At 37.9% G+C, this 24,086-nt stretch overlaps 1 protein-coding gene and 1 long non-coding RNA gene across 6 annotated transcripts; one reads left to right on the forward strand and one right to left on the reverse strand.

The window, feature by feature from the left end:
* On the forward strand, positions 1-21,318 carry LOC122153958. 3 transcript variants are annotated; one of them, XR_006165816.1, is made up of 4 exons: positions 175-268; positions 821-918; positions 14,238-14,321; positions 20,970-21,318. It is a non-coding gene; the product is annotated as an uncharacterized LOC122153958 (long non-coding RNA). The 3 variants fall into 3 exon arrangements; XR_006165818.1 differs by lacking the exon at positions 14,238-14,321 and having other exon boundaries at positions 1-268; XR_006165817.1 differs by lacking the exons at positions 14,238-14,321; positions 20,970-21,318 and adding an exon at positions 1,093-1,986 and having other exon boundaries at positions 1-268.
* Positions 15,035-23,474, reverse strand: LOC116959369 (small integral membrane protein 10-like protein 2A). Of its 3 annotated transcripts, XM_042798309.1 has the most exons (3): positions 23,109-23,474; positions 22,261-22,416; positions 15,035-21,562 (listed from the first exon to the last, which is right to left on the reverse strand). In XM_042798309.1, the coding sequence occupies exons 1-2, from the start codon at positions 23,292-23,294 to the stop codon at positions 22,297-22,299; spliced, it is 306 nt and encodes a 101-aa protein (XP_042654243.1). In that variant the 5' UTR covers positions 23,295-23,474; the 3' UTR covers positions 15,035-21,562; positions 22,261-22,296. The 3 variants fall into 3 exon arrangements, with proteins under 3 accessions (XP_042654243.1, XP_032839629.1, XP_042654244.1); XM_032983738.2 differs by lacking the exon at positions 22,261-22,416 and having other exon boundaries at positions 23,109-23,468; XM_042798310.1 differs by lacking the exons at positions 15,035-21,562; positions 22,261-22,416 and adding an exon at positions 22,423-22,468 and having other exon boundaries at positions 23,109-23,472.
* Between the last annotated feature and the right edge of the window lie 612 nt (positions 23,475-24,086).

Genomic DNA, 24,086 nt, shown 5'->3' on the forward strand with positions numbered 1-24,086 from the left:
CCGCCCCTCTCATGTGACCTACGGAGGGGGGAAGGCAGGCCGCGCCGGCCCTGCGCCGCCACCCCCGCCGCCACAGGGTCGCCGGCCGCCGCCGTGCTGCCTCCTCCCCTCAGGGGGCGGTGGCTCCCCGGCCGTGCCATGCGGCGGAGCCGGCCTGGAGCGAGGACCCCTTCTCCCGCCTTCCCGCTACTCCTGTTCGGTGCTCCCTCCCCGGCAGGTTTCGCACGGTGCGGCCTGGCAGCGCTGAGGACTCTAACACGGCTTCCCTGTGAGTTTTCAGGGGTCGGTAGGGCAGGAAGCGGGGCGAGGGCAGCTGTTGGGGAGCGGGGGGAACCTGGCCTGCAGGACACCCGCTGAGGAGCGGCCTGAGGGTGTTGGCGGAAGGGGCTGAGGGGAGCTGTCGAGTCAGCTGGGTTTCATGTCGGTTGGCGTTCTCTCTTCGGGCCCGTGGTAGCCAGAAAATGTCTGCAGAGCCGCTGGTTCTTTTGGAGAGGGGAAAAAAGACTGGGAGGTGAGAGGAAGGCGAGGGCCGAACTGGCTGGAAGCTGTGTCGTGGTGAAGGGGGACAAGGTGGGTTGAAGTGTCCGAAGAGGAGCCCGAGGCATATGATGTTTCTGCATGTTTTCAGCTGATTCTTGCTTGCTCCTTGTGCTTGAGTCTGGTCCGGCGCTGGAGGCATGCTGGGTGCTTCCAGTGCCACAGGGGTCATGAAGAGCCTTGCGTATAAATGGCATAGTTCCCTGTATGCAGCTTAGGGTTTTGCATTGGTGTGTATTGCCTGTGTTGGTAACAGGAGGGATTTGCCTGCTTGCTGCCCTAGGAGTCAAAGTATCTGTGTGATTTCTTAAGTCCTCAGTAAAGATCTTCAGTGAGATACCACTGGAGTTGGGATATCAGCAGCCTCCAAAGTCTGTAAAGGTAAGCAGAAGTGTGCTGGCACACACCACTCTTCCTTCCTTCCTTCCTTCTCAGGCACCACCCCTCTTTATTTTTTTAAAACCTTTGGTGTCAAAATTTTATTCAAAAAGGAAGCTGTGGGAGGAAAGGGTCAGCCAACAGGAAAATATTGTTTTTTTCATTTTCCTCTTGTAGGCTGGCATGGGACAGAGCACTGTCTAGGAAGCTGTGTTGAGAGCACTCACCTCTTGACACCGCTGCTAATAGGTGGTTGTTACAGACCATTTTGCTGAGAGCTGAGGTTTGGCTCTGACACCTGCTCTGGTTATAAAGAGTTTTACCTCACCTAGAAATCATAAACAACACAGACCTTTAAAATATTCCTATTTCATATTTCAAATTAAACATTGTTATGTTTAGTAAGTGTATGTATAAAAAGGATATGATTACATAAAACAGAAGCATTACCTTGATAAGAGATTTATTTTGAAATGTGTGTCTATAAAGTGCAATTACAGAATGGTTTTAAATCTGAATTCAGATGAACTGACAGTGGGCTTTGAATACTTTTGCACACTGAGCAAACTGTTAATTTACATTAGAGGGGAATTTGGTTCATGAGAAAAATTCTGGTTATATATCCAGGTTGTTTGCTTTCATTTAATCTGTGTTGGTTTACACCTTTACATAAAATATATTCCTTTATTTTGTTATTTTTGTTTGTCAGTATAATATTTTTATCTCTTTCCTATATTTCAGTATAACTTAATATACTTTAGCTGTAAGTAAAATTCTAGTGCAAAATAAAAGACAGCCCAATCGCTAATTCTAATAGCAGAGAAGAGTGAGCCGTGGAGAACAGTCCTCTTCCCACCAGTTCAGTGCAAAATTCCTGTTGACTTCATGGAAGCATTACCAGGTTTTAAAATTCTTCATATTAAAATGATTTTTTGATGCAAGCAAGGTATGAAAAAAAGTCTGTCCTAGTTATAAGTGATCAGCTGAGATATTTTATACAGACTTCATGGTGAAATCAGACAATTCTAAACTTGTGAGATAAGCAAAATGTGCTTTATTATTGACTTAAGCAAACAGGTAAATTTTCAGTATTTTGTGTTATTGAATATGTAGCTTACTGTGTTGTAACTTTGAAATATATGTCATTCAATTCAATACCCTCTCAAGGAAAATCTGTTCTTTCCAGTCCCCTTTTAGTAGAATGACCTACTAATGTTACATAGTACAAAAGAGTGTTGAAATTACAGTGTCTCCTTCAAGGCTGTATGTCTCTGAAATGATGGCAGATATTCCTTAAAACTTGACATTTTCACACATATTATATATATTATAAATAGACTTACTGTTGCATGGACCTGATCCTACAAATGTTCTAGACATAAAACTGCTAGTTCTGTCTACAAGGTGCTTTCTGGACAAAGCTGTTTAATCTTCAGGTGAAATGTGTGATAGAAACTTTTAAGATCGAACCTTTTACCTTGTCTCATTTTCCTGTGTATAAAATATGTCTCATATCTGGCTATAAACCTAACTAGATCAGGAATAGATTTTTGAAAATGTACAAAATCAACTGAAGAATTACAGTCATGGCTCTACATCATAGCTATAGTAGTTCTACCATAGCAGAACTACTCAATAGTTTTGGTAATTCAACAGTTAACAATGCCATTATCATTAAATACTGGGTAGTTCCTTACCAACAAAGGTGCCAGGTAGCAACAGGTTACAATCTCAGCAAATTTCAGGTTGTACCGCAGTAAACTATTTCCTACTCACGTGAATTATTCTCTCACATCTACTTTCTTTTCTCTAACTCTGATAATTTTTCTGTTTTGAAATACATATGAATTTTATTTTTCTCTCCATATTAATAAGGGTTTCAGTCAACAGTTTTCTAAAGATGGCTTGATCTTTTTTTTTTCTTTCTTGCAGTTCCTTCTGTAGTCATAGCTCTATTTTTACCACAAGTATTTTTTGCCAGTTTTATATCCACAAGACTAACCTTCTGTGTTGGAAGAACTTCATAGTCTGTCATTCATGTAAATAATAGTCTAATAGCTGGTCTGTTGAAATTATTTTTATGGGAAAATTGGTCTTTCTCCAAAAACTGCTGTTGGCAGGGTTGATTCCTTAATGATAAATGTGGCTATTTGTTGAATTTTCAGGTAATACACTTTTTCTTTTTTTTTTTTTTTTCTTTTCTCTTTGGGTAGTTTAATATCTGTTTTTATTCAGTTTCCACAAAGTAGTAATTTATCATGTCATTTTTCATTTTAAGGGATCAGGAGCACAACTGTTGTGACATTTGTCCCTACACAGAAAGTCAGTGAAGACAACTGAATCCCTTACATCACATTTTTGTGGTCTAAAAGGTCATGAAATATTAAGCCATTTCTAGGGATTTCATTTTGAACTAGATTCCAAGCAGTAGTGAAGGAAAATGAAAATTACTCTTTACCCTTCTTTTTTTTTTCTTTAATAATCAAAGAATTCAAGAGTAGGAAAGCCTTGATGGTTATCACATTCTTTCCTCAGCAAGAGTAGATTCCCTTTTTTCTGGATTGCTCTTTATTGGTTAATGGAAATTCTGAAAAAACATCTTCATTATTCATCTTCAGTTTACTTGTAGAAATAAATAAGCTTAATCTTACTTTGGGAAGTTTCATCTTCCAGTAAATGTTTCAGTGATGTAAAATTTCATTTTATTACGATAGATTTTGTAAACTTTTTATTTCTAATCAGAAGCATGAGCTATGATGATGTTGATTATATGGATAGTCATTGGAAAGTATATAGTAACATTGTATTCAAAGACAAGAAATAGAATTCTGAATTTTCTCAGTGCAGAAGGAAATAAAATAACTGCCGCTGTGCCATCAGACTAGACATCAGTATCAGACACAGGGAGATGGAACCTTACTGTAGGAAGGAAGAAAGAATCTTTGAAATCTTATTTAAGGAGGTAGTCATCCTGCATGCAGGTATTCCCATTTCATGCATTAGTCAAGACATTGCTAATTCACAAGTCTGGCTTGTTGTGACTTCTGTTAGATTTGGTAAGAAAGATTTTATAGTTACCCTTAAGAAGAAAGTTAATCTTAAAGACACAAACATCTGTACAGTCTTAAGAATATATTCTCAAATAATATAAATATACCTTAAAGAAAACAGATGATGTGCAACATTTTGTTTGTAAACTAGAAGTGCTTTGTTGATTTTACTACTTGCTCACTTAGATGCTCACATTTTTAGAAAAATGGTGCAAGTATTACATTTCCTAAGACCATATCTTGTTGATAGTCAGAATCACTGTCATCGATACTCAGCCACTGTATCAAAGAATATTTTTGTTTCAAATCTAGATGATCAAACAATTTTTATTTTTTAAGAAGCATCACTTAATCGTTTCCAGGCAGGAAAGTCTTAGTCAATCATGTCTTCTTTTCCTTACCTTTTTTTATTTATCAGTACTTGAATAATCTGGTATTCTTAAACCCCTTCGGCAAATTCTTTGACTTCCTCTGTCTGGCAGACAGGTTTTAGCCATCTATTGTTTCTTAAAATGTTTATGCTGTCACACATATCATATTTGTCTCAGCTGGAAAAACACATTTATAGAAAATCCTGTTTGCTAGTTGTCTTAATGGTTTCAGAATTGCTTGCACCTTTCATTTAATCCAAAAAAATTTTACATAAAGTATTCTGTATTGCGTTAGGGAACATCAGAGCTGGAGCATAGCAAGTGAAACATCTTTTATGAATGGTGCTTTTTTTTGTGGATAGGAAGCTCATTCCCTTCAAATAGTAAAAACCCCCAAAGTTAAAGATGCCTCTCTTCTAAAAATTTTGCATGGTTTTTTTTTTTTCAGGTGAACTTTTAAATCATATCCTGAATTTTATTTGCAGCTTATTTTAAATTCCAATTCTTGACATAGTTTGAGGTTGTTGCTTTTTTTTTTTTAATACTTCTAAATGAGCTTAATCTAGTCCTAGCATCAAATATATACTGGTTTTGGAAGTCAGTGCTTGTTTCTGTTGTGTAACACTGATAGGGCCACTGGTGAGTCATGGAATAAAGAACACTAGAATGCTCCAGTGAGGAAAACCAAATACATTAAAAATTGTAGAGGTCCACCAACTCTGTAATGCTTATGATCTGAAATATATTTTGCATTAGAACTTGTTCTACCTGTATTAATTATGCATAGTACTAGACACAAACAGGATGCTTTCTAGCATGAAGGCTGTGCCTAAAAGAAAAAGATTCAAAAGGCATGGGCTGAAACAGATGATGAGTGGAATTTTGCATGATGCTTGAGAGGGTTTTTCTATCAGGAAAATGAAAGAGCTTGATGTAAAGTAATTCTCAAAGGAGAGTGCACTGATTAAGGCCAGACTCTGTTCCCACCCTGAGAAGTAGCCACAATCTGTGAATTCACCTCTGCCAGCTAGCTCCATCTTGGGATGGTTAAATGTATTATCGCATACCACACTCTGGTCTCACAAAGACCTGGGAATTTGAAATTCCTAATTCATCCTACACTGGGAGCTATACTTGAGCTGCAAACCATGCATGGGTCGTGCTCTAGCTGCACACATGGCAGGAGTTGAGGGATTTATTGTAGTAGTGCTGATAACAAGGGAGGCCCCCACAGTTCCCCTCCTCCCCACCCAGAGAAGCCTTCTTAAACAACTCCACAGTGTAACAGTGCTGGCATCCCATGACGCATGCAGCAGCCAAGTGACAAGCTGGACTCACTCATGACATCCAGTGTTAGAAGGGTTAGACCAGGTGCTCTTGTTGATTCACCAGTTAGCGTCTGAAATGCAATTGCATATCTCTGCATGAGCTGGCTCAAATCTTGCAGCTGGCTAGTCAGCAGTGCACAAATCTGGGTTTAATAAATATGGAACCATAAATATAGACAGGAGCAGGAACTGGCAACTAATGATTGTGACTTTTAGTGCCCTCTCAGCTGTTCATACAACTGTTTGTGAAGCCACGCTGTAAATCGGATCACTCAATTCAGATTTTTAAATTCTGTCTAAACTAATAATTTTTAACTAGAATTATTTCATTATGTTCACACTGGTCCCACAAACAGTTGCATTGGCATAATTGCAGCACTGGTAGACTGTGACACACAGATGGTGTAGAAAGAAAGAAGGCAGGCTGCTGGATAGTTATTTTGTCAGGGGGACAATCTCTCCATAATTCTAACCTTATTCTGAACCAGACTCTCCATCAATTTAACTTTCTGATCCTGCATGCTCAGCCCATCTCAAACTGTGCTTATAGTCAGACTTACACGCTTGTTAATGTCTGATCTGTGGAATACTAGATCATCTAATGGTAACAAATTGATCAAAATCAAGATCAAATATGAACATGTAATTGCATTCCTATCAAGATTAGCCAGCCATGAGTTACAGTGTTTAGACCAAGCTTTACCCTGGCTTTATGCTGGCAGCAGAAAGACACGATACCAACTCTAACGTAAAATCACCAGGAGTAAAACCACTAACCACTCTCTTGTTTTGTGAGGGTTTTGGTTTCTAAATAACGTTGTATTGGTAGGTTGAATTTGAACAAAGAATTTTGTGCCATGTTGCCATCCAAAAACTAAATTTAATGTATGCTGATGAGAGTATGCCTTCAGTTTCTCATGTAGTTTATTTTTGAATATGTAGCTCCTGTTATGTCCAGATGAAAAGGGAAGGTGATTCTTTGTTAGAAGGTGATGTGTAATACTTTAAATTCTTACTGTCTCTAACCAAGAAAGGTCCTTATTTATTCCAACTGCTGCACTCAGAAACACACGGGGTCTGAGGCAGTAAAACATTATTTAAATCCTTTCCCTCTCATGGCTATACATACTATTTTATTCCTTTTATATCCCAGTGGATGTTAGAATAATCCCATACACTTCTATACCAAAGCAAAAAGGTTTCGGTATTTTCTTAGCATAACTGAAGTGTACTTTCAATTTAAAAACCAGATCTTCACCTTAATTGTCTATCTCCTGCTGTATTTCTCTTTATAGTCTTCAAGAAAGAAAAACAGTCTCTAAGTACAAGATGTTAAGCAAGGGAGAGTCAAAGTTAAAACCTGGCAGGCACTAAAACAAAGAATTTTTCCGAGGAAATGGAGGAGACTGGTCAAATTAATTCCTTATGTAACTCCATTTACCTAAGTGCAATTACATGAAGGATGAATTTGGTACCTTATACCTCTGTGGTCAGAAAAGGATTCCTGTGATCTCAATCGGCACAGTATAAAATAATTATTCTTTAGAAATAAAATTGTAATTTAAGTCTGATAGAACTGCCCTTGGTATTTTTAGTCCATTAATATAATTGTAAAAGAACGGTAGGTCTACAGAACAACAACAGAAATGGCTTCATAAAAAGATTACGTGATGATTTGCAGTTTACATCTTAGTAACAGTTTTTTGTGGGAAAGGAGAATTAATGACAGACTGCTAAAATGGGCAGTGACATCAAGGACAGCTTCTTTTTCTTGCAAGTTCCAAAAGCTTTTCTCCAGTTTGCTGCATTGCAATATTAAGCATTTTCCTATGAAATCATTCTTTTCCCCTGTCCATCCCTAATTCAGTTCTCCTTTCCCTCATGTTTCTTTGGGTTCCACTGTGTGTGCAGGGATCTCTGTGGCTTCTCTATACTTTTCTAGATTTTTCTCCTTAGGCAGAAATATTCAACCTCAAGACAGATAAAGGAGAGATGTTTGGCTTCCACCATGATTTCTTTTTAGATATTAAATTTCAATATGCTTAAATTTGAGATGCTTTAAAATAACGCATTTTCACGGTGAGAGCCCAGCCTTCATGTGTCAATCTGTAGTATTCAAATATAGCTGTACCCAGAGATTACTTCCATTTAAAAACCTTGTTATGAAACATCAACCCCTGCCTCCCCACTCCACTCCTAAATTCAGTATATACTTTGAATATATGTTAAGGTCTTTTAATACTGTAATATAAAAGCATCCATGTAGTATATTAGTACAATGAAATTCAAATCAACAGTCTGTCCGTTTTTATCCTTAGCAACTTGCAACTATCAATTTTAATACAGGGGAAAGGATCTGTGTATACATGCATATAAAAGATGTGAAAATACAAAGGCATTTATTGAAAACAGATAAAACCAGGAAGATGATAAAATAGCAGAAGGAAGTGGCCTCAGATATAAAAACTTTTGCTTTGTATAGCACAATTTATCACCGAAAGCTAGGGTTGGCAAATTGCCATGCTTCAGATAAAACAAGTAATGTAATGAAAAAAAAAAAAATTAGTTAATATACAAAATACAATAGACACATTTGAAAAACTGATGTCTTACAAAGTAATTAAACATTTTGTTATTTCCTTTTTTTTTATGTGTATCTTTAAAAGCTTCATATTTTCAAATACCAGAAATCTCAGTTGTACAGATGCAGGCTCCCCTTTAGGGATGTCTGCATCAGGTGTGCCATTCAGCAGGATGTAGAAAATTTCCAAATACCCAAAATAAAACAAAGATGGTGGAGATCTATTTTGAAAGCAAGTCCTTCCAAAATAGCCAAACTATTAAAGCATGTTTTATAGAAAAATGATTCACATATTTATCTACTGCACAATTTTCATCAACAAAGCTACCCAAGTAAATGTGTACTGCTCAACATTTTCACACTGGATAAAGAATATTTTTTTAAAACAGAGTATCTTCTCCATTTCCTTATATGTTTGTGGGAAAAAATTGCAAGCCATAGGAAATAACAGTACAAAGTAACAGTACAAAGACTTTTCACACAGAAGTTTTTGAAATCTGCTGTTGACTGAGAACACTTCAAAAGCATGTAAATCTAGGGTGTTTATGGTACCAGCTAAGAACAAATGAGTTCTTTTCTGCAAGGATGATTTCTCCTCTCTGTCCTGGTAAGGCCATTCTGGTATTGCTGTGAAAAGAGAAACCATTTCAGTGGAAGATGGATAATGAGCATAGCTAAATTCTTATGAATAAGAAAATCATGCCCTTCCTCTTTATTCCCATCTGTAAGGCTTTTCCAGAACTCAGAATGTATGGAAGACTCCAAGCCTGAAAAACAAGATAGCAGTTAATTATAATTAAAACAAACAATTTTTGTAACATCTTCATCACATTTGCAAGATAAATAGACTGTTATATAAGTACTATTTACATTCTTAATAATGTCTCGTTCTCTCACAATTAAAACCTTTTTTAACTTGTTGACAAGAATGGTTATCTCCTTCATAGGTTAAATCATTCCATGAAGTATTTTTAGGCATTTCTTATGTTTGAATGTGTCCTGATTGCTTCTACAGAATTTCCAGATTTACTCTTTATGAAGAACAGTAGCCTGACAGTTCTTCTTCTAGCTACTGCGTTTTCCTGAAATGGTCTGGACTTACTGCATAACTTGTACAAAGTTCTCCTTTCTATAAACATTCTGTTTCATTCTGGTTTAGTATAATTGAGATATACAGATAGGGGTTAAAAAGAGATAAATTTTTCTTCATATTCTTCAGCTAAAATAATGAAAAGCTGTCTTGAAACTATTAAGAGATAATAGTTTTTATTAGATTATGAAACTGCAAGTAATGACAGATAAATGTAGATAAAACAGTCTTCTCAGAAATCTGAACTGCTAATCAATTAAGGGTGTTATTCCAGAATGCTGACTATAGGCAATAGGAACAAGTAAAGCAGTGTCTTTATCACACTTGGATTTTCAAAGATCCATATTAATTCCAGAATAATTAAACAGAAAAGAAAGGTATGCTTTTACCATGCTTAATGTAGCACTTCGGGATGTGTTTCCATTCCTTGTGTCTGGACTTTTTACCATTTATGGAAAGCACTTAAGCAGAAATTTAGTCTTGAGCTAAACAAGCAAAGATATTCATGCATGTGTATGTTTATATGTAAATAATTATATATGTTTATATATATGCAGTCAGAAAACTACAGCGTCATATTTGATGTTAATGAAATAGTCTTTTATCTCTAGATCACAAGATTAGAGGTATGCTGGGAGTAAGATGAGCAACAGGCTCTCTGAAGGCTGCTACAAAGCCGGGGTGGATGTACTACATTGATTTCAGTCCAGTTTTGAACAGAGGCTTGTCCACTCATCAATAGTTGGTTGAATAACGGGAACTCTTTTGATTTCTTTACTGAGCTCATTAGCAAAAGTTCAGATGCAGACTCCACCTCTGAGTTTGGGGTCTGCCTGATTAAAATAACTTATCCTCCCCTTCTGCTAACAATCAGCAATTATTTAACACTTCAACGTTGTACTTTTTTAATAAAGCCACTGGTAATAACAGCAAAATAAAGAAAAAGGCAATATCAAATCCTCTCTGATTTACTGAATTTAGTTAGTTGGGGCACCTTCCGTTAAAAGTGAAAAGTACAAGGAGATATTCTATTATGATTTGGCCAGTGTATATCAGTCACAACACCCTTTAGAATAACTGGGAGAAACTGACTGTGGATTCTTCCTTACAATAACAAGAAATTATTGCAACACAACAATGTTTGTCAGAGTAATTTGAAAGCAGAATTTGTTGTGATTTAAACTGTGAAAAAGAGCTCTGAAAAACATTTTTTTATACTCATTTTTTCTAACAGCGTGATTTCTTGTAAGGACTTCCGAATTAATGTAATTTGGTGTGACTTCATTAACTCACCATTTGAAGAGAGTAGTCCAGTATGTTTTCTTGATCATTAGTAGTAGATAAAAATATTACACTTCTATTTCTTTTACTGCAGCACCAACATCAAGCAGCTGAATTTAAACAAAGTAATGCAAGAACCAGCATATCACAGGTGAACAATGTGTAGTTGAGAAACAAAAAAATTGAAATTTAGTACTCCGGGGGGAAAAAAAAAATACACTTACTTTGCATAAAAAGCTGTAATACCCTTGTTAACAATGACTTTGGGCAGTTCATGTGAGAATATCTAAAATTAAAAAACAATAGGGACTAAAGCTATGTAAAAATTCTTGGCAAAAGCTGTTATCAATTTAATCATTCAAATAAAGTAGCAAATTATACCATTTTATAAATGGAATTCCTAGGATTTTTCTCTGTTTTAGGAGACCATCCAGTATGCTGTTACTTTGGACATAGTGTATTTTATCTTGATGCTTCTCAGTTCACAAATGCTGATTCTTTGTTTTGAAATTATACACTTATATTTTAAGATTCTTTTTCTATGAGGAGTACAATATTTTGGAAGTAAGCAATGAATTTCAAAGCACTTCAGGAACATCATATTGTCTCCATTTGAATAGGTGGGAAGATTCACAATGACTCTGCTGTCCGTAGGCCTGGACTTTTAATCTGGCCTAAATTTAAGCATATTGCCATAAAACACGCAAGTCCAGACCTTGTAGATTGGTTCACATAGGGCAATCCGCATGCTAACAGAGTTCTGATTAAGTCAACAAGGCTAGACATCAGTACTGATCTTGCGTGATTGGATTACAGGATTGAAACTGTGATTTGCCCTACTAAAACCACTTTAAGTTACTTAAACAGATAAATCCTACTATCAGATTTCTTTTCTTATTGATTACACTTTCTGAAATGCAAAAAAAAATAGCCAAAACCTTGCTTGCTTTCTCCACATTTTTAATGGGCTACATCACATTCTAGTTCTGCATTATCGTAAGGTATGTGTTGGACTGGAAGGACAACAGAAATAACTCCGGGGGGAAAATAGTAAAAGTCTAATTTTCCTTTTCCATTAAATGGATGTAAAACACTTGGGCTTTTTTATTTCTTCTGAGCCCATTTCCAGTCCTTATTTAACCCCACCCCCTCTGTGGTGTCTGAACTATTTGACAGAGTTCCTGGTATAGAGGAAAATCAGATCATATCTATGTTGCTTCTTGTCTCAGGTTGTAATTCACTACTACTCATCCCAAGTTTCTGGTAAAATGACATATCAAACCAAGAAGATGTTCAAAGCACTTTTTTTTCTTGGTTGGTCTTTTTTTTCCCCCCGAGTTTATTCCTTACTTCTCAGGTTTTATATATTACGTTGAGAAGAGTCATCTTGTATATGTTCATTATCTATCACAGCTAGAATATCTGCCAGGAGGCAGAAGTGCAGTTCCCTCCTAAGCAGATCAGCTGCTGTATTTAGCAAGCGCATGTGAGTGACTAAGATTTATCAGAAGTATTTTCACTGATAAAAGCATTATTTTATAGTAACAATAGCAATATACAAAATGGAATCAAACCTTTGGACAATGCTGTTTCAGTAGGGGCCTTGAGAAAAATCACTTCCTATGTGAGGAAACTGCTAACTAATCCATTCAGGAACAGCCAGAATGCCCCGTGGATACTTTATGAAAATACATTAGAATTAACTATGAACTCATCAAGTACTGAAGAAGCTTCATGAATTGGTCATAACAAAAGACCCAGTGGTGAAAATCTCTACAGACTTATAGCTTGCTGGCATTGGCAAGTAAGTAGTTTAGCTAAATAGATAGAAATCAGAAGATAGAGTAATCAGCTGCAAATGAATGATTGTAAACCAGAAAGAAAATGTGAGGAAGAGCTCTGAAAATTATGTTTGACAGTGACAACACAGACCAGACAGCTTTTATTTTAACCAACAGATTGTTGGGAACACACTCTGTGTAACAAAGTGAGGGACTTGAAACCTGCTATAGTCTATACAGATGTTCTCACTCAGAAAGCAGCCAGAGGGAAGAGAGGATAAAAGAAGGCTGTCCAACTTTGAAAAATGTTTGAATTTTCATTCTGTCTTGACAAGTAAACCTAGTTTTTGTGATAATCTCTGATTTTCAGCCTTATAGAAAATTCAACATCTACAAAGCTGACCTAAACTGACAGACACCTGAAGGTGCACAAGCAAGCCCTTAGAAAGGTGCTATACAGTGTCATAATTTTTTTTTTTTCTAGTATTAAATGTTTTTATATTGAAGGAGGGGAGCAATGACCGGAAATTGGAAATTTAACTGTTCTAACTCTGGAGCAGGTCATATATGCTTGCAGTGAGTGTGCAATACTTGGAATACAAGGCTAAGATCTGAAAGGCAATTTAGTAATCTGTAATTTTTGTTCAATGAGCAAGAGGTGAGCATTTGACTTCTGTTTTTGTCCTTTGCCCTTGGGGATACTTTTAACAATGCATAATACTTGAAAGAATTCCAAAATGTGGGGTTTGGGTTTTTTTCTTTGTTTGGTTTTTAAATTTTCTTTGAACTATGAGGTCAAAGATAAATAAAGGAGTATTTTGATATGTGTAGAAAATATTTGTGATAATAGGCATAATGCTTCCTAATGCTCAAGAGACTTACAATGCACTTTTTACAGGCACACCACAGTTCTTGATAGCAAGACCCCCATCCGACATTTTCTTTTTTTAATGGAGGGTAAAGCACTCCATCCACTTTTAAAAAGTCCCCTCCTTAAGAAATATTAATATCTTCAGCAGAATCTTTGGTATTTGTGTTTGGTTTGAGGTGTTGTTTTTTTAATTTTAAGCTGCTATTGTATATGCCAGAAAAGGCAAGAGCTGACAAAAATACTGAAGAGGGAAATGTTGTGATAGGTCTAAATTGCTAAGAGTTCCTCTGGTGATCTCAGATTTGAATAGAGAAAATTTGGGTTCCTGTACAGATGAACTGCTCTCAGAATTCTATAGTACAAGATGAACAAAGACAGACTACCACAAAGTCATAGGCCACCAACTTGAATCTGAATTCATACCTTAATAGGAAGAGATTTGGATATGCTTGTGGTAGCATGTCTATTCCTGAGTTTATTTGCAAAAGTATTCCAAGTTCCTTGGCATTCCCCATGTACTGCAGGTATCATGCCCATTTATATAAATATATATAAAACTACTGATAAACCATCTGAAGGTGATGACAACTTGAATAATTAAGGGTAGATCACATCAGTGTCACAGTGGGGTGGCTGGAACATCGTGGGCAGCTAAAGAGGTTAGAAACTATTACTTCAGTATGTATCATGCAAATTCCAGAAGCAGTGAGGGATCTACAGTGAAGTGCAGAGAATACGTTGATAGCACTTTCTTAACTGTGGATGTCTAACTTTACGCCAAAACTTCATAGACCTTATTAGATGATTACATTAATTTTCCTTCCCCCTCCCTTTTTTTTTTCTGTTTAAATGCATGTTTTGAGGGGAAAGAGGCTTTCAGCATTCATCATTAAGAAAAATAGTACACGTTAATTTTGTACTCAAAGTATCAGCCTTTTCTTCTGCGTTGCCAATATCATTTCTTTTCAGAATAAATACAGCATGTAACAGTAACATGCTTCCTCAAAATGTATCACTTGTGGCATCAAGGGACCCTGAGATCAAACAAAAACTGTAAGTTAATTATGTTTTTTGAGTCTAGAATCAGAAAGTCATGATAGCAACTTTCAGAGGAGAGATTGGAAAAGTGAGGGGTTTCTGTTTGGTTTTTTAAATAGGCTTTTTAATGCTTAACGTTAGGCAGAGGATACATATTTATTCCACTCCTTTAATGTAAATATTTTATTCAGCAAAAATAAGAGGTCTGACATATCTGTTAATACTAATGTGATTTTTACCCTGAAGAGAAACATCCAGTGTCATCCTGACTTACATAGAACGGCCATAGTAACTCTAGCATATTGAGCATGGTTTGCCTTCCCCTTCCAAAATGAAGCTATGTTGCAAGATTAGAGCTAGCTGGTTAGCAGATAGCTTGGAATTGCATTGGATGTAACTGGTTTGTTAAGGTGTGTCACTAAGTGTGTAAAGAGAATGCCTATGAATGAATATTGGCGGCTAACATAATTAAGCTAGCCTAGAGCTCAGATATCAAGTTTCCAAGGCCAAGCATAAGGCATTTAGCCCTTTTCTTCTCACAAAGGTTTTAACTTTGTTTGGTATTCAGTAAACACACACATCTTTAATCATCTCTGAAAAAAAACCCTCACTGTTTGACTATATTGTCAGAAACATGATCTCTTTAAGTTCATCTGTACAATTTATACAGTGAAAAATTGGAATGAGAAGCACCAAAACTAGCTCGTTTGTTGAGCGCAGACAAAAAATTATTTTTTAAAATATTTTTATTTGTTTTTAAATAGCTTGATAAAACCCATCAACTGGTACTCAGAATTCAATTGTAAACAGTTACAATACATTACTGCTCTGTATTGATTTTGTACATTAACGTATTTGCAGTGACAATCCATAAGACTAGTCAAAGTCAGCATATTTATAAACTGAAATGCACTGTACTGAGAAAAAAAACTATGCCGTAACTGAAAATAATTAGAAGACTGATGTTTAACTCCCTCCTGTGGTATAAGCGAGCAGCATTACAATCAACAGCTTCTGGAAGCTTAGATAACACTCTATATTATTCAATAGTCTGTATTCACCTCTTTAGGACAACAGGTTTCAAGTTTACTATGGAAACTCCTCTCAAGTTAAAAAGTGTTACAATAAATTTCTAAAATACATACAAAGTTGTAAACATCTTTCTCTGGAACAAACAAAAATGGTTTGTGCCAACCTTTTCCATCTCCCAGATTGCAATAAAAAAAAAAATTAGGGCCAAATACCAGGACCACAGACTTAAAATTGTTCTGCATGGAAAACATCACAGTTTACAAGAAGTATTAAGTATCGGCAATTAAAGTTAGTGTTAGTCACTGGCAGGTAGCAGACCCTATTTTTAAGAAAGTTCATAGAACACTCAACTTCAAGCGATGAGTCAGGCCCTAAGCATTAGTTTTACTTACTTTGAAGAACAGAAGCTTAAATTACATCTACGTATTTTTATTTCTGATAATAGATAAAACTGACTACAAACAGAAGATAAAAGAACACTGATACTTTTGTATTTTAACCATTTTTGCTATCAGGTTTATACAGATCTTCCACAAAAAGAAGAAACGAGAGTTGCAAAACAGACTATAAACATATTGAGATCACAGTAATAAACTGGATCTTTTCAAGGCAGATTTTCTTTCTGGAAGTACCTCAGGCCATTTTCTAAAATGCTTTTAAATGTAGTTCATTAACAATGGAATAACCACCTACTTGTTCTGAATCTTGTATCATCAATTCCAAAAAGACTAAGATAATTGAGATTTTTTGAAGCAATACAGGATTAATTTCAAAGTACACACCAGTAGGATTTACGTAGTGTAGGGTGGTAAAGGATACCATTATTCTAGCACTTCTATATTATTCTAGTTTTCACACCATCAGCAGATTGATATCTGTGTCCTTATATTTAAGTATGTGAGCTGATCATAAATAATAGTATTTTCATAGGCAACAAGTTGTTTATTTGAAAGTCCTACCAACTGCAGCTCTTCCTTTAGGATTAGAGGCTTTGTAGTCTGAGATATTGAAAGGGAATTCATTACAAATATTTTTTTAAAAAATCCTAAAAAGTGGGGGTTTTTTCCCCAGTTATTGACATCACAGAAACAAGTGTCAGAACACATTTTATTCTCTACACTCTTAGAAAAAATAGGTTTCAAAATACTAAGAGTACATTCATGTGAATTTTTCAGAAAGTTCTACTAATAACTTAAAAACCGGAAGAGTATTGAAGCTAGTGTAACTATTTAAGTTTTGACCTCAATGTGTTTGATACAAATTCTAGACGCAATTCTCAGCCGACAGAGATACTACAGTTCAAATTAAATATTAATTTTAATCAAAGCAGCTGTTTTGAAGGGAAAAAGTAGAAATGTCACATTGACTGCCTATTGCTCTGTCAGATATACCAGTTGTCATACACCCTAGTGACAGACTATGGATGCTTACATCTCTACGTGGTTTCTGTCAATTCGTTATGCATAATTAATTAAGGGGAGCGTTTCTGAGACGGAACAGAATATCAGCATATGCTTATGCTGCGAAATGATGGGGAGGGAAGAGAGGGAGAAATATAGGTAAGACCAGGCCACATAACAAAAGGAACAACTGTACAATAAGATGATATATTAGGAAAGTACACACAGGCTTGCTTCTTCCAAAAGTTAAGTGTGTATACCTGTTAGGAGGGGCAAGGGAAGAAAAAAGGAGAAAGAAAGCAAACTTTGGCAGAGTTTAAGAAAGTGCAGTCTTTACAGTCCTAAACAAACAAAAAAAACACAACAAAACACCAAACCCCCCCCCCCCCAAAAAAAAAAAAAGCAACCAACACAACACTGGAAAAGCAAAAGGCTAAATAAGGTCTACAGATAGAAATCGTGTGCATTGTCATGCACCACGAGACAGTTTTAAGATTGCACTAGCTAATATCACACTGAGAAGTACAACACATCTCTACTGCATTATGCACTGTAATGTCAGAAAGTAAATAAGCATTTGCATAAGCATTCCAACATCATACTGTGATAAAACACTTTTTATCTACATGCAGAGCTCTGTGTACACAGATTTAAAAGTAAATTTTCTTTTTCAAAGCAGTACACTATATAGGAAATTTCCACTCAAGTGTACATTTATGGGAAACTACTAGGCAATTCTCTAAATATTGAATATTTTCTTACTTAACGTGTTTTCTAATGGCAAAAATAGAACTCTTTGCTATGTAATGCAGGAAGGATCTGGACACTGATTGTTGAAACTTTAGAAAGCATGAGTTGTTTATTGGAACCCTGACATTTTGCTTAGAAATACCTCTTTCCAACACCAACAGAAGACCAAGATGAGAGAGGAACTGGAAATAAGAAGGCATCTCTTGGTTCAGTGTAAAGGTCCCTTACCCCTACTAAAAATGTTATTCTTCTTTACTATAACAATTATCCAAGTCTCAGCCCTAACAGCATATTTAGTCAGAAAAGGTTTCCACATCTGACTTACTGAAGCCACGAAACTCCATAAAAACTGGTTCCTAGCTGAGACAATCTTCCATCTTTGAGATGAGTTAATATCAAAACATTTGTAGGAAGAGAACAGTGGCCTAAACCATATAGTGTTTGATTGACACATAGTTTCAAAGGATTGCCATCCTTCTGGTTCACTATTCTCCTTCCAGACAGTAAAAGCCATTTGAGCGTTGTCGCTGCCAGTCAAACAGTTCTATTAGTGAAATAACAGTACTTTCAATTTACAGCCTCCCCAACCTTAAAGTGCAGTACATCACGTGACATTTTAACATACCAAACTCCTTTATTTGAATTTCAGAAGGAATGTTCAAGTTAGAAAGCTACCTTTTAGGTTTTAAGCAATAAAATCCAAGGCAAAGTACATAAACTATCTTAAAATGGATTAAATCCATGCATTTAATAAATTTTATGTTCAATAGACATAGAATATACAAATCCATCATTTTGCTTAGCTGTATTGTATCTGTATTTAAAGTGATCCTGTAATAAGTGATTAAAGGCCACTCACTCAAAAGAAATCTTACTTAAAACAGGACTGTATTAGCTGGACTGTGATACATAATGTGATTCAGCATTCCAAGATACCCTCCTGCATAGGCTTGTCATGGATAGAGACAACCCTTAGCACACCACTGTACACACATTAAAATTCTAATTTACAGATGGTTTCTCTCATATTTTGTTTTTCCTCCTCTTCCCCCCTCTTTAAAATCACCACAATTAGTAGGTGTTAAAAGCTGGATTAATGCTTTTATGCCTTTAGCTAATCCTCTTGCCTATTAACATGACAATATCACCTACAAGTTGCTGTTGTATATGACTATGTTTTCCAAATGATGTTCAGCAGAGTAGAGAATCTTCCAGGCCAAACCATTCAGCTGAACAGACAAGGTCTCAAGTAACAACTACAGGTACAATTGTGCCAATCACATCTTTATATAGGAACTTCAAGGACTCGGTTATGGAAGCAGGACTGTGTTTATGTGCAACTTAAAAAAAAAAAAGCTCACCATACAGGAAAAGAGTATTTATTTACCTGTTACCATGGAAGATGCAGTTACACAATGTTTTCTTTAGCAATCATGCCAGCTTAAACTGGCTCTAACCTCTCCCCACCTTCATTCCTCTACCCTCCGCTCTGCCAAGTGCCTGTTTTGGGTCAAGCTGTATGCAGACAACAGCTTAACACCATAATTCAAATAAGCCACAGATTTCTGGAGAAGTATATTTGTTTCTGGTGGTTTGGGGTTTCAGATCCACATCACTTCAGCAACCTAGCATTAATCTCATGTTAATACCACTGCAAGGGTGATAAATTGCAGCAGTGGAGATGGGCGTGAATAGCTGAATGCCTTGAATAAGAAGAAACTTGGTGTCAAAATAATTACTTACAATATATAATCCCTTATTATTTTGAGGGTTTGAGTAGTTCTGTGACAGGTAATCATGTGGCCAAAAGTCTAGAAGTTAAGCAGTTAATAGAAGTACACACCAGGGAAAAAGATACTTTCTAAATTAAAGTGGCTTTTTACCTCTTCTAACATCCAGAAGAAATAGACAACCAATGGGGTAATAAAAACACAGCATATCATTTAACAAGAAGTAGTGTATCTTGCTTTCAGCACTCAAATAAGGTTTAAAATTTCAGCATTTCTCCCCATAAAACTGATAACTGGCATCTCATCTTCATAATCAAGGTCTTCTCTATACAAGTGTGCTAATACCCAAATACACACCGCATTAGAAAGTAGTGGCTTCCCAGGTGAATTCAGTTCAAACTAAATGCAACATCTCTTCTTCTCTTTCCAAAATGAAGTAACCTAGCTAGCAAAAAGGATACTTGGTGTGTGAATCACTGGCATGACTTTACTCTGCATTAAGTCTGCACTTTTAACTCAAGGTGAAAGATGAGCTGAAAATGCATCCTAACTCACTATATCAACACCTCCTTCTTTAGGTAAGCCCCTGGAACACATTAAGCTCACATACACCAACTCCCTTGTTGAGAATTTTGGACACTGAGTGCAAATTTTAACCTACTGCACAATGAGTTTCTCCATCTAAGTGCCCACAGGAGCTTATTCCTGAAAATTCTTATTCACAAGCATCTCTGTTGATTCCAACATTCTTGCTCCAGTCTTTGCCAAACCCTGTTGTCAGAAGTCTGTCCCAAAGCCAAAGTCAACAGGCCCAGAAATAATTACTGTGCTTCAGTGATGACAATCACTTTTTCAAGGAAAGAAAACATTCTTTTAGAAAATTGTTTATAGTGTCTATTGTAGTGCAATAAAACTCATGAGATACTGTTTAAATTAGAGCAGGACTATCCTTGAAAAGAACAGTGCTGAGAATTATGCGGTATTGAAGACCACCTTTCCAACAGCTTTCCAGTTCAAAGTGTGTTAAGGACCAATACATTAAATACTGTTGGATTCAGAGCAGGAATTCAATTCTGCAAGAAACCATTTCATTGGAAATGGTTGTAAATCATAGCCAGAACACTCCACTAATACATACACTAAAGAAAACAAAGGATCTATGCTAAGCAATCAAATTGGGTTCTAGTCTAGTGTTAATGGCAGACCTGCAGAAGTTCCAAAGATTTTTGAGATTATAAATTCTTTCCACTCAGATGTAGATACTCCTTCCCAAGAAAGTCCCTATCCTTCCAGCAGCCAGTTTTACTAGCAATTACACAAGAATAATTTTTACTTTAGCTGTCTACTTCACTAAAACCTGTACTGTAACCTTGTCTCTGTTATTTAAGTTTATATTAATGTTAAAAATAATTACTAAAATCTTAGTACTTTTTTACCTTCACTGCTGTATACCAGAGACCTGCTAGTGCAAAAGCTAGCACAGAAGTTACTAGCTGTATGATGTGAAAAATATTAGTCACAAATTGTATATTTGAAAGCATTTGATTGTATCCAGGTGTTTGCTCAGAAGATACAAGGTTTAAGCAACAAATCAAAAAACATGGTTTCTGATTGTTTAAGAGTCCCATAGCATATTTGTTCAGTGAGGCAGCTGGAGTAGAACAGAGATCAGGAAGTCCACCAAGCTCTGTCTCTTTAAGAAATGCAAGCTGCATTTCATTCTCTTTGCTACTGCTCATTTCTAATTCCAGAAACTGCAGGGTTTTATTATACTGCAAATTTCCCAGCCAGAAGTGTGCAAAAAACGCAAAGTTGTCTCCTGAACTGCATGAGCTAAAGTCTCCAGGAAAACTGCAAGCTTTCTCCAGCCAGCCCATTGCTGAAATACTATTAATGCAGTGAGAAACCGTATCAAGGCTGTCTTTCCCAGAAGAAAGATGCAGATGAAATGAATCCTTCCAAGGAGCAGCTGCACTTGAGTTCCTCCCAGCTGATTCACTCAAACTCAGAGGCATTTCCTTGCCAAGAAAAGACAGAGGTATAGTATTAAACAGAGAACAATTCCTGGTGTTAAAATAAAATAATTCTTGTAAACTGCTACTATGATTTTGAGAATTGTTCAACATAGAATGAATGTGCATCAGGTGAGCTGCTGCCTTGTGATGATCTGGGCCACTGCCACATACTTGTTTCTGGTTTAAATCTTTCTTCATAGTCCTAGAGAAGACAAGCATAGCTTTACTCTTTCACAACAGGCTGAATTTGAAGAGTGTGATCGATTCTAGTTGCAGCATACAGTGCAAGCAGCACACCAAGTCACAGGTCAGTGGATCTCAATATGGACCTAAAGAAGAAGAACGCACAAAGTTATTATGCCAATATCCCGGTTTCTTGGTGTCCAATATATAGAAAAATTTTTTTAAAATAATCTTTAACATAAAGAGAAAGAATAACCCAACTTTAGAAACAGTAGTCCAAACTGACAAGTCTCCCTACAGATTGCTTGAGCATGTCCAAAGGGGTAGGAAGTACACCCAAATATAAACCTCCTTCTGCAGATTCCATTTAATCTGCTACAAACTCTCTTTTGGTAACAGGCATCAAAGGGAGTCAGCAAATGAGCAGCTAGAGAGATCTGCTGGGTAACAGTACCACTTTATTTAACCAACAGAAATGCAGACTGTAACTGATTAGAGGCTTAACATTAAAGGCAAATATTAAAATAACATTCCTGTCAACAGAAGTGCGTGCTGAAATTGGGCACACACACTGGAAATCAGCAGTGTACCATGCACAGCTTCCCGAAGGGAACTGGTCAGACTGGCCGCACCAGCACAGTCAGAGGACATTAGCTACATCGTAATCAAATGACAAACTGATACTGTTACAAGAAAACTATTATGTACCAGCACAGATAACAAGCAAAGGGAAGGCATTCTTAGCCACCCAGGTTACTAAGCTACAAGCTTCAGAACTGTAGGATGAGTCCCAAAATTAAAAATATGAGACACTGCATTTTGACCTCTTCCCATTTCAACTTACCTTTTACAAGTCACAAACTGCAAACAGACTTGTCTTTCAGCACTTGGCCACTAGCCAGATGTCAAACCTTTCATTACAGCAATGTTTATGAGGAGAAAGAAAGTGTCCAATCTTTGGCCAGAACAGATGTTTGTTGGGATAGTCCATAGCCTGCTTCTGCTGCCAGTTAAGTTAAAGATTTCATCACAAAACCAATGAAACTTCAGCCCTACAAGGAGCGAGAGATCCTGATGTCTTTAGGTCAAGACTGTTTAGGGAGTTCCACATTTTGGAGGAACAGGCTCAAGACAGGAGAGACACAAATTAAATTTGAACGGTCATTTTCATGCAATGACATTTTTTAAACTATCTCTACATCTCCTTTGCTACAATTGTGCTTGACTTAAAAAACAAACCTGATGAGGGAAATTATTTGCTTAGCTCCTTACAGGGTATTAAGAATGTACTACCAACGTGTCCATATTCACTATCTATTGCCGGTCTTTAAGTGTGGCTTAGTAACACGAATAAACTTGAGATGAGAAAGCAGCACGTTTGCTGCTAACGCCCAGAGGAAGCAGCATAACGGGTACTTACACCTCAGCACAGGCAAATGCAGGTCTCCAGAGCTCACTCCATCCGTGCAGAATCCAAGCGACATTTCCCTTGGTGACACAAGGGAGCGCAACGCCAGTCCCTGCCCCCCCCAGCGCGGGGCCGCGGCCGGCGGCTCCTCACCGTTACCCCACTGCGCCGCCGCCCCCGGGAACAGGCGGTTCTCGCTCCCGGCGGCGGCACCACCGGGCGGAAACCCGGGACGGGAGCTCTGCCCAGCCCCGCCAGCCCCCGCTGCCCCTGCCAGCGCCCACCTGCAGCCGCACGTTGAGCATCATGGAGGCGACGATATAGAGGTAGGGGAAGTTGATGCGGAGCTTCCAGGCCAGGTCGAAGAAGATGAGGAGAGTCCGGGTCAGCCCCTTGCAGAACACCCCGTAGGACCTGGCCGCGGCCGACTGGGAGAGCCTGGCAGCCAGGGCGGACAGAACCGCCGCCATATACCCCCGCCAGCGGCCCCGCCGCGCCGGCCGGGCCCCGCAGCCGCCCCCTCCCCGCACCCGGCGCTGGGTGTCGCCAGCGGGGAGGAGCCCCACGGCCGGCGACGTGCGGACGTGCGTCACCCTCGCGCCGTACGCCGGCGGGGGGGAGAAGCGGTGCTGCAGCGCCCTGACGCGAGCAACCGCCCCGCTGGGCTCTTCCCGCTGCGCATGCTCACAGGGGCAGGGCGAGGCGGTGGGCCCCGCCCCCCGCCGGGCGCGGGAACGGGGTGCCACCGCCCCTCACCTCCCTCAGCCCAGCCCCAGCGCCTCTGGCTGCCGCTCCTCGGCAAGCCGCCCACCTTCGGGTGTAGAAATCGTACCGAGGGCCCGTGGAGAGCTCTCGTGATTCCTAAAATCAGTTTCCTTTGGAGCTAGCCCCTCTCAGCTGGGGAGGGGAAGCCTGAGGTCTTGGCCCTGTTGTGCACTCTAACCTCATTAACAAATTAATGGGCCATCGATATTGATAATTTCTTGAGTTTGGGTGGGGTATTTTGTAATTTTGTTCTGTTGTTCATGCAGTTAGGTGATAAACTCTGCGAGCCAGCTACTTCCACAAGGAAATACTTCCTATGCCCTTCAAGCCAATACTTAAATTATTCTAAATTTGAAGTAGAGTGTTCAAGCATAGGGTGCACAGAAGATTTCCAAAACACTTTACAAACATTTCCTATGAAGCTCTGTGAGATAAATTACCATCACACTTGCTTTGCAGGTAGGGGGAAATGCCCCAAAAGACTAATAGATGACCAA

Source organism: Tyto alba, unplaced genomic scaffold, assembly GCF_018691265.1.
Source record: "Tyto alba isolate M040663 unplaced genomic scaffold, T.alba_DEE_v4.0 Super-Scaffold_28, whole genome shotgun sequence".
Lineage (NCBI taxonomy): Eukaryota > Metazoa > Chordata > Aves > Strigiformes > Tytonidae > Tyto > Tyto alba.

What these genes read in the sequence shown, in the direction of transcription:
- LOC116959369 (XM_042798309.1), bottom strand. Translation starts at nt 23,294, where the DNA reads ATGGCGGCGGTTCTGTCCGCCCTGGCTGCCAGGCTCTCCCAGTCGGCC. An exon ending in TGCTCAACGTGCGGCTGCAG is followed by an intron (nt 22,417 to 23,108) that starts GTGGGCGCTGGC and finishes AACTGGCAGCAG; the next exon opens with AAGCAGGCTATGGACTATCC.